Genomic DNA, 10,211 nt, shown 5'->3' with positions numbered 1-10,211 from the left:
CAGTCTCTGCTGAGAGACTGGGAAAGGCACCATCTGAGTCAAGGCCTCAGTTGCTATTTACATCTGCGAGAATATTCCTTGGTACCTTGATCTGGGAGGCAGCTTGTAAGAGAAATGGGTCTAGGTTCCTTTAAGAGACCCACGGGGACGCGCTCCAGCCTTTTGTTTGGGCGGCGGCAGCGCGCGCGTCAGCGTCAACGCCCGCGCATGCGTACTGAGAGCGGCCTGGTTGTCGACTGCGGCGGCAGCTGAAGTGCCCGGCGGCGGTGGCGCGAGCGCCCGGCCAGGCGTGGCCCGCCCTTCGCTTCCCGGCTTCGGCTCCCCTCGACTCAGTGCTGCCCGGCGCCGCTTCAGCGCTCCCGATCTTTTGAATCCCGGCCTTTGCCGCTCGTCTCCACCGCCGCAATGATGATGATGGCGCTGAGCAAGACCTTCGGGCAGAAGCCCGTCAAATTCCAGCTGGAGGACGACGGCGAGTTCTACATGATCGGCTCTGAGGTACCGCGCAGCGCATCCTCGCCCTTCCAGGCTACGGCCCCGCAGAGCCTCAGGGCGGGTCTGTGCGCTGGGAACGCGCGTCTCCATTCATCGCGGCGGGCGGGCCCGCGAGCACGCGCGGTGGGGGCGGAGCCTTGCGGGCGTGGCCTCCCCGGCCCAGCTTCTCGTACCTCTGAGACCCTGGGTTTTACCTTCCCGTTTCGTGGTGGTCAAGGCTAGGACTCCGCGAGGGGCCGCTCTTTTTATGCCAAGTTGGTACAACCCCAGGCAGACGCAAAGAAACTGAGTGTTTTGGTTACCTCTGTGACTCGGGGAGGGGGAAGATGTTGGAAATGTCACATGCACCCCTCCCGCATTGCTGTGTCTGGAATCCTGCAATGGCAGGCTGTGGAGAGGGGCTTAGTGGGCAGAGAGGTGTTCTGACCTTTGTTTACCAGGGAGGAAATAGCTTTAGGGCGGAGAGGGACATCCTATTTCCTTTGGGTGGCTAAGGCCCCCAGTCCCTCAGCGGGATCCATCAGCAATTCAGAAGCAGTCCACACTTTGGATATCTTAAACTGACTGAACTATGACAGGGGAAAGATCCTAAAAATCTTTACTTTTTACTAGACGTGACCTCACTTTGTTGAATCAGCTGGACTGCTGACTTTAGGTAAACCGCACAACTGGTCCTTCAGTCATAGTTTATACTAAGTATATTAAGGTTTTCCAGATTACCTTGAACTAGGCCTTTGTGGTCTAAAGGCAGTCCCCGGAGAGTGTACATTCCTTTTTGTTAAAAAAAAAAAATCATAGCTATCAATTCAGGTGTGCATATACCAAGCAGTAGAGTCTCGTGTAATGAGGTAAGTGCTCATTTGGAGAGCTGAAGTTTTCAGTATCAGACGCCAGGCATTTCATTCCTGTTTTTACAATGTTTGTTGTTTTTCTTTGTAATTGAATATGAATTAAGCCTTGTGAGGTCACATTGAGGCTTTCAGGACACCCTGTGATTCCTGCTTGTCTTAGTTGTATCACATTAGAACACCGATGTTTTAGTGTTCTAAACTTTAGTGTTATCAGAACTTTAGTGTTACCATTTTCCACCAATTTTATAAAACAAAAGGCAGGATGCAATAAATTTTTCACATTAGCACCTAAATGCTGCTCTTTAAAGATATCTGTGTTGAGGAACTGGAGCCAGTTAAGTAGGTGATTCAAGAGGCAGTTGAAGAGTTTCAGTATGTGATAATGGGCAGGTTGTTTAAAGAAACCTTTACCTGATCTAATGGGCAGGAAGAGAAATCAGTTTGGCCTTGACTCTGAGTGGCTGGTACTTTTGAAAAGCAAGCTTTCATTGATTAGGTGGAGCAAATTGAGAAGAAGCTTGCAGCCGGGTGGGAAGAAAGTCAGGAGGCCTGGTCCCAGCTCTGCCCTGCCTCTGTCACTTTTCTCTTGTGTATATGAGATGCTTAGACTAGACGGCCTCTAAGATCGTCACACATTTTAGTTTATAGAAGGTTATCTGCAGTCTTCTCTTCAGCCTTGCTGAGTGAGAACACTGTCCTGAGACCCAGTCGGTAGGGACCCAGATGGGAGAAAGGAAAGGCAGTTGGCTTTCTGGGGCCTGGCTTCCCATCGTCAGACCTTTGGAGGTCTGGGAAGGTTCAAGATCAGGATGCTGTCTATTCCTATTCTGTGGTTCCTGTGACAGCATTGGGTGGATGGCCCCCAGGCCCCTTTCCCTTGGGAAACAAGCACCATGTTCAGAGAGGTGGGCCGGCCGCAGCGTCGTACCCAACGTCGCCATGCCATGTCCGTGGAGCGGCCTCGGGACGGCATCTGCAGTTGTAGTGAGTGTGCCACTGTTCTACCGTCTGTAGGCAGCTCTATTTACCAAGTCAAAGTCACAGGCCTGAGAGGACTCTAGGAAATCCCCAAGTCCATATTTTCACTTTACATTTGGAAAAGCAGATGCAGCAGACAAAAGTCTGGTTCAGGAAAAACCCGGAAGGGCAAGCCCTGGTCTCCTGTGCTCTAAAGGGGACTTAGGAAGGATCTGGGAGTGCAGGAACTCTGCAAGACCTGCACGGTGGTAGTAGAGGGCATTATCATCAATGTCTTTTCAAAAACCTAACGGAAACTGTGTTTACCCTGGATGGTAATGACGCACAGGAGTCTGTGCCTACTGTGTGGTGCATGAGTGACATGCTGTGACCACCTTCTCTCATGCTGTTCAGCAGCTCTGGTTGTTGATCATGGAAGTCTTTGAAATTCATGAAAAATGGAGAAACATATTTATTTAACAAGTACATTATGATGGGTAGGTACATGGGAAAATAATAATAATGTCCTTTCTGGGGTGCAGAGTTGCCGAGCATTTGACAGATGTAAGGTGACTCAAAAAGGAAACGTGATTCCTCCTCACAGGTGGTGGCAGCGCCTGGCACCCAGTCCACCGGCCATCTCCTGCTGTGTGGTTCCAGTGACCACTTCGGAAAAGTCAGTGGGACAGTGGGGTTTCTTTATAAAATCTTTAGGACTAGATTTTTTTTTTTTCCATTAAAGAAGCCTTACTTTGAGTATTTGGTACAAGCAAACTGGAGCCGTTGTTTGGGGAAGTAATGATTTATATAGCAATCTGGTGATTGCCGATAAGTGCTTTTTAAACTCTTCGGAAAATTCCTCTGGCATTCCTGGTTTGAGTTTTGTTACTAAACAAAGCAACTGGGGTCATGGGGGAAATTATCCTGCATCTGTCTAAAATTAAGAGACCTTTTTGGTGTTTATTACATCATAAAAATATCAAAGTCTTATTCTTAAGATAAAAGAAAGTCAAAGAGGCCTTACATTTCTGGCAAGTGCCAGAGAACCTTAGTCCAAAATCAAAATCATTGCAAGCTTCTCCGTGAGTTCCGGGGGCTTCTTGGTGAGCTCTGGGGGGCTGCCTCACAAGCTTCGGTCCTGTCGTCAGCATGTAGATGTTCCTGTCCCCGCCTGGAGGGGCAGATGTGGGCCAGATGTGCACTGTTGCTGAACCCTTGATGTCAGCAGAATGTGCTTTTATTGCTGCCTGGTGCCTGAAGGCCAGCTCAGGGTCTGCGGGTCCACCACTTGATCCAGGGGGGCCTCGGCGCCAGGATCCTCCCTCTGCTTGGAGACGGGACCCTCATAATGAGCCTTCTTGCTTTACTCATAGGTGGGAAACTACCTCCGTATGTTCCGAGGTTCTCTGTACAAGAGATACCCCTCGCTCTGGAGGCGACTAGCCACTGTGGAAGAGAGGAAGAAAATAGTTGCGTCGTCACATGGTAAAAAAACAAAACCTAACACTAAGGGTGCGTCTTCACGAGGGTTTGTAAACCTGTTTCAAAACCACTCGCTTGTGTCATGACAATAAAACGTTTTCACTCCAGAGTGTCTTCACTGCAGCCCTGACCCTAGTGTGGCAGGAATCTCCTGGGGGCGGGGCTCCCATGCGAGCTAGTGGCTCCAGGGAGCCAGTGGTGATCCTTTGTCAGGTATTTTTAATAGGGTGTGTGCGGGCGGGTGGGGCTGGGGCAGAGCGGGTGCTGTGAAGACATGTTGGTCTCAAAACGTTTTAGGAATGCTGTGATGCTCTGCCACTGCCGCGGCGCGGCGCCATAGTCACCTTTCATGCAGCCCGAGCGGCGGGTGGCGACCCCGGCTCCCACTCCCCTCTGGGGCTTTCACCGCTTCGCTTCCCGGAGCACATCCATCTCGTAGCACGTCATTCTGGCAGCCAGTGTGCTAGAGCTCATGTGCATGTCCCTGCTTGTTGTGCCTGAGTGTGCCTGGGGCTGGCTAGGCGAGCCGCCCGACACGAGTGACAGTAGAGACACTAGTGTGCTTCAGCCGTGGCAGCTCTGTGCAGGGCGAAAGGATGCTTTCCGATCTCTCATGAAAGACTCCAGGTATTCTTGGGTTTGGACACAGCACAGTGTTTACAAATGGCAAAACTGCTTCCCACTTGGCACTGGCGCCTTGTAGAGAGCTGCGTGTGTGTGTTTGTGTGCATGTAAAGTGAGACGCAGAGAGAGAGAGAGAGAGAGAGAGAGAGCGAGCGAGAGTGCTTTGCAGTCTGTCCTGTCCTCTTTGGTTGTGTCTGTAGGTGCTGCTATGGTCTTGTGGGCAAAGTAGTAGTTCTTTTAATGCAGGAGCCAGAGCTGCTTTTTTATCTGCTGCTGTAACGTTTTCACTAACTCACTTTAAAAAGTCTCCTTTTTGTCCTCCGTCTGCCCCCCAGTGGAGCACCAGTCACTAACACAGTGAGTTCCCAGCTTTGCTTTCCCCTCCGCAAGTCTCAAAGGAAGTCTTGGTGGCTCTTCGGCCTTGTGCTTTGGAGCCACTTGCCCTGTAACTGGTTTGTTTCTCTAGGAGAAGCCAGGCTGGACCTGCAGACAGGTGACAGCTCTTGACCGAGGTTCCCTGGAAGAGCTATGGGTCAAGTTGCCTAGAAACTGTCCCGCTTCCCAGAAAGCGTTGACTGGCGCAGGGCCAGGAGTTTGTGTTCCATGTGCAGCAGCTCTTTCCAACACTCTGGGCTCTTGTTTTAAAAGAAAAGAATTTTTCATCCTTCATTCCATCTCTCCACTTTGCTTCGTGTTGTGGATGGCAGTGGTGTCAGACCTCTTCCCACTGGTGGTGTTACTCTGGAGCCTTCCTTTCTCCTGAGAGCCCCTGTTGGCTGTGCTGCGCTGTCCCTGCTGCCGCTGCCCTGTGCACTTCCTCTGTGCCTGGAGCCGGTGCTCCTGGGACAGAGTAGTCCAAGGAGATCCTCAGAGAGTCTTTACCCGGTAGCACCTCTGAATAAAGCGCTCAGTCCAGACAGCCCTTTTGGAAGAGGCCAGCATTCAGCAGTAGTAAGGTAGACACCTGCTTTCCCCACCTCCCGCATGTGAGGACCTGGATGTGCTGCATCTACTGGCTGCTGTTGCCGCTGCCCCACCGGCAGGGTGACCATAGCCGCGTCTCTGGTTACAGATCATGGATACACAACTCTGGCCACTAGCGTGACTCTGTTAAAAGCCTCAGAGGTGGAAGAGATTCTGGACGGCAATGACGAGAAGTACAAGGCCGTGTCCATCAGCACGGAGCCCCCCACCTACCTCAGGTAACACACCCCTGGCTCTTGGGACACCTGCGTGTATTTTTCTCACACTCCAGAAGTGGTTGGGGTTCAGTCAAACTGGAAAACTTTTCAACACTTTATGATGCTCACACATCATCCTAGCTGGGTTTTTAATTTTCTTCTGGATCTTTGGAATTTCTAAGAAACCTGAGCCAAGTCTTGGATTCTGGAGAGTGGTTGAGAAAGAATGCTTTGAAAGTAGGACTGTCTGTCAGAAAAATTAGTGGCCCAGATAAAGCCACAAAAGAAACAAACAATAGGTTTGAATGTATAAATTTAGACCCTTTAAAGGAGTGTTTACCTGAACAATTAGGCAGGTGATTGGAAAGTTGTTCTGGTGTAGAAAGAGTCTATTTATTCAGATTTGTAGGGAAAACTTCAGTACCCCAGTAGATAAATAGGTAAAGGGTGGTCTACATCAGAAGTACAAATAATAAACACAGGAAACGATGTTTGTCCTCATGTATAATTTAAAAAATTCAAAGTGAAAAAAATAAAATAGCAACGTAAGGAATTGGGGAAGGCATGACAGCGGGGCCCTGGTGGAGGCTGCGGTGGCCTGTAGGTGGGCATGACCTTCTTGTACAACATTATGACGTCAAACGTTTTTGTTCTTTGGCCCAGTAATTTCACCCCTGGGAATTTGTCCCAGAGAAAAAATTTAAAAGAACACCACCACCAACCGTTACACATACAGAGATGCCTTTGGGTGCACTGTGAATAGCAGTGGGAAATACGGAGCCACTTGAGTGTCTGGCCTCGGGGAGAGGCTGGGTGAGCGAAGGTACACTCACCGGTGTGGACTAGGATGCACCCTGCACGCTGTAATTGCGCAGACTCTGCAGCAACAGAAAGCAACGGTTCACGTGCGTGAGACGTGCGGAATACCTGCCTTCGGCTTCCAGTGCTCAGGAAAACGTGCATCCCTATGCACCACACCCTGGGGGCACTGAGGGGGCTGGAGAGCGTTAGTGCTGAGAGTGATGTGGTTCTGAAAAATCATTTCTCAGATTTTCTCTCAACTTTACTGTTGGATTGTTTATATTATCTCCTTCCCTGCACCCCTCACCACCCTCCCCAAAAAGGGGGGCACACATCCAGCCTGGCCAGAGTTATAGACGTGTGCTGTACAGATTTCTGTTTCCCCAGGGGATGTGGTAAAACACGAGGATGGGGAGACTCACCCAGGGAAGTGGCAGAAGGAAATTAGGTCCACATGGAGGGGACTTTCAAGTCTGCACACGTCAGCTGGGGAACTTTTATGGGGTGATAAACACTTTCTTAATGATTGTAGCATTTGAGGAACAGCTGAGGGGGGAGTAGGGTCTCGTTACCCCCAAGGTCAGAACTATGGGGGCATGGGGTGGGCAAAGGTTCCAGGGAAGCCACTGTGCATTTTGACGGGCTTTACGTTCAGGAAGTGCCTTCTCACTGTCCAGTTAGCCCCGTGGGAGGACTGGCACCTCCCCTCCCCCTCACTGAGCAGGGCGGTCTCAGGCAGACCTGGCAGTGGAAGAAGGTTGAATCAACTGATGCAGCTCCTCGGATTCTGTGCCTGGCCGTGGGTTCACACTCTCTGTCTGTGACGTAACTCGGTGGAGCAGCCCAGGCTGGAAATGAGTGAGATTGCTACTGACTTAGGGTAGGATTTTTTTTTGAGGGGGGACCTCATTACAAGTTTTAGGATGCTCAGAAAAGAGGTGGTACCCTAGACCCAAGGGTCCTAAGTATAGGTCCAGGGGCACAGACCTTGCCTTGCAGGTTGGTGAGTGGTTAATCCATATTCCCAGGCCCTCCCCAGACTGAGTTGCTTGATCTGGGCGGGGCTCAGGAATGTGCTGCTTAAAATTTGGCGCTCCCAAGTGACCCTGTGGCCGCTGGGCCCAGACAGGCTGTGGTGGAGATCCCAGTCTCGCAGCCCCAGCTCTAAGCCCTGCCCAGATTAGTTCCACGCCTCCTGTTCCCCCTGGTCTCTGATATAAGGTGAAGGCCGATCATAAGATCTAAGCAAGACCTGGGTATGGGAGACTTGACAGAGTCCTAGCCAAACTTGGAGCTGCGAATTCCTCTCTGACCCCCACGCTCGATCGGGGGTGCTCCTGGACTTCAGCGCCTGAGGTGCAAGTGGCCCCAGCTTTAGAAGAGAAGAGTTCAAGGGCCTGGGCCCAGGCAGGTTGTGGCCACTGCCTCTGCCCTCCACCACCCGGGAAAAGGGCTGCCAACGGCGTCTCCTGGCCCTCCCGAGAAGGCACTGGCTGGGCAGCAGCAAGTCTAGCAGTTGTCACATTGTCTGAGTTGTAGCAAACGGTTACTGAAGAGGACTGGCGCGGGTGTTTATGTAGGTGAGTTACACACAGCCACTGCCCTCACACTGCCCGCAGTCTCACTGGGGAAGGCCACCCCCAGGATGATAAAGGGACTCAGGCATAGTGGGAACCCAAGCACTCATCTGGCAAACCTGACACTGGAGCCTTATTTTAAAATAGCTTTTGGTATGTTCCTAGCAGTCAAAGCAACCTGTGATTTGAAGAGGAGAGTGAGCCTTTTATAGGACATGGACTACTTGATTATTTTGAGGGTTGTTTTCTAGACCGTGTTCACCAATACTGCATCTTCTCGCCTCTACTGGTCGGGAAGTCCAGAGGCCAGCAGTGTTGCCTAGGCCATCTCAGGCTGGCCGGCATGTCTGAAATAATAGTCTGAGCATGCTTCTTCCTGTTACAAACCCCTGGGGACGCCCAGCCATCTGCTGAGTGCAGTCAGTTTCCCATGGGTCACGCCAGCCCCTGTAATGGAGACCTTCCCCGTGTTTCCAGCCCCTGCCGAGTCTGCAGCCTCCTGCCTCTTCCCTGCTGCTCCTTGTGCTTCTGAAATGCCTTCTCCCCTCCAGTCGTCCCCTTCCCCAGTAAACCTGAACTTAGTGTTCAAGGCTCCACTCCTCTGGGAAGCCTCCTCCTTGTGCTCTTTCCCCACAGAAGGGACAGTGCTTCTGTGGAGCCATTGCCAGCACATAGCATGTTAACTTATGGCTCATGCACTGGGCGGGCGGTTGCTCTGACATGTTGGGGCCCCTTTGTACCCGTACCTTAGCTTGGGTACCTCCAAGCAGGTGCTGGTAGGAGCCTAGGGAATAGAAACCCACAGAGTTGGGGGTGCACAGAAGTTCCCACTGGGGCCTGGAGCTCTGCAGGGGTGCAGTGGTTGACTGCTGACCGTGACTTGATACGTGGTATTGGGCTTGTAGACTGAGGGGGGGATTTCCCATGTCTTTTCAGGGAACAGAAAGCAAAGAGGAACAATCAGTGGGTGCCCACCCTGCCCAATAGCTCCCACCATCTGGATGCGGTGCCATGCTCTACAACCATCAATAGGAACCGCATGGGCCGGGACAAGAAGAGGACCTTCCCTCTCTGGTGAGCACACCTCGCCCTCTCCGCTGATTCTGCCTTAGTGCTCGAATGCAGTTCAGCCTCCTCCTCCCACCAAACACTCGACTCCACCTTATGTCCCCTAAAATGCCATGCTGCCTTCTCGATGAAACCGTTTTCCCTCTGCTTCCAGGACGTCGGTCTCTGGCTTGTCCAGCCCCCCAGCTCTCTCTGTTTTAGTCTTGCCAGTCTCCTGATTTCCACAGTACCTTGAGTAGAATTCCTGGGGACCCAGTCCTTGGACTTTTTCTCATGGTTTCAGATGCCACCCAAGTGACTCCTACTGTATTAGTTCTCCTGCTGGAACAAATTGCAACAAGCTGGGTGGCTTAATCCAACACGGATTTATTCTTTCGCAGTTTTGGAGGCTGGGAGTTTCATGGAGCCAAAATCAAGGTGTTGGCTGGGCTGCACTTCTGGGGCCTCTGGGGAGATCTGTTCCTGCCTCTTCCAGCTTCTGCTGGCTGCTGGCATTCCTTGGTTTGTGGCCACATCACCAGTCTCTGCTTCCGTGGTCACATGGCCTTCTCCTCTGTGTGTGAAATCTACTCCTGTCTGTCTCCTATAAGGACACTTGTGATATTATCTAGGGCCTACTAGGATAATTAATCTCCTCTAAGATCCTTAACTTAATTACATCTGCAAAGTACCTCTTCCTTTGGCCATATAAGGTCACGGGTCAAGGTTCCAGGGATTATCTCTTGGCTATCTCTTGGGGGTTATTTTTCAAGCTCCCATCCCCACATTCATCTCTGTAGCCCAGCCTCATTCATTTCTTGCCAGTATCTGCATGGCTCACCCCCTTTCTTTCCTCTGCCATCTCTCCCTCCCTCCTTTTCCTTCCTTCCCACCTCTATTTGAATGTCATTTTCTCAGGGCTGCCTTCCACCTCCAGAATGTCCACTCCTGTCCCTTCCCTCCTCTGTGTTTCCCGGGGGATTTGTGTGTAGCATGCGTGTGGGGTGCTTTCCTAGTTTGTTTGTTATCCTTGCCCAAAGCTTTGAGAGCAGATGCTCTGAGGTGTCCCCTGCCCTCCAGCATCCCCACATCTCCTCCCCCTTTGTCTTCCTAAAGTTCGGTATGACCATGTAAAGCCTTGCTCAGTCTTCCTGGAGTTCCCTCGGGGGAGGCTGGATTCCGCAGCCTGAGGTGGG

At 51.5% G+C, this 10,211-nt stretch overlaps 1 protein-coding gene across 2 annotated transcripts in view; it reads left to right on the top strand.

Moving 5' to 3' along the window:
- The first annotated feature begins 213 nt into the window (after window positions 1-213).
- SMARCB1 (SWI/SNF related BAF chromatin remodeling complex subunit B1) overlaps window positions 214-10,211 on the top strand; it is a 31,771-nt gene continuing 21,773 nt past the window's right edge. The window contains exons 1-4 of one of the 2 annotated variants that reach the window (XM_024557416.3): window positions 214-498; window positions 3,677-3,788; window positions 5,482-5,611; window positions 8,905-9,042. In XM_024557416.3, coding sequence (XP_024413184.1) covers window positions 406-498; window positions 3,677-3,788; window positions 5,482-5,611; window positions 8,905-9,042 — 473 coding nt within the window. In that variant the 5' untranslated portion in view covers window positions 214-405. Of the gene's footprint in view, window positions 499-3,676; window positions 3,816-5,481; window positions 5,612-8,904; window positions 9,043-10,211 lie in introns of both variants that reach the window. The other variant, XM_024557415.3, reaches the window with a different exon arrangement.

This window comes from Desmodus rotundus, chromosome 7, assembly GCF_022682495.2.
Source record: "Desmodus rotundus isolate HL8 chromosome 7, HLdesRot8A.1, whole genome shotgun sequence".
Taxonomy (NCBI): Eukaryota; Metazoa; Chordata; class Mammalia; order Chiroptera; family Phyllostomidae; genus Desmodus; species Desmodus rotundus.
Note: the sequence above shows the minus strand (reverse complement) of the source record. Positions and strands in the feature narration are given on the sequence as shown.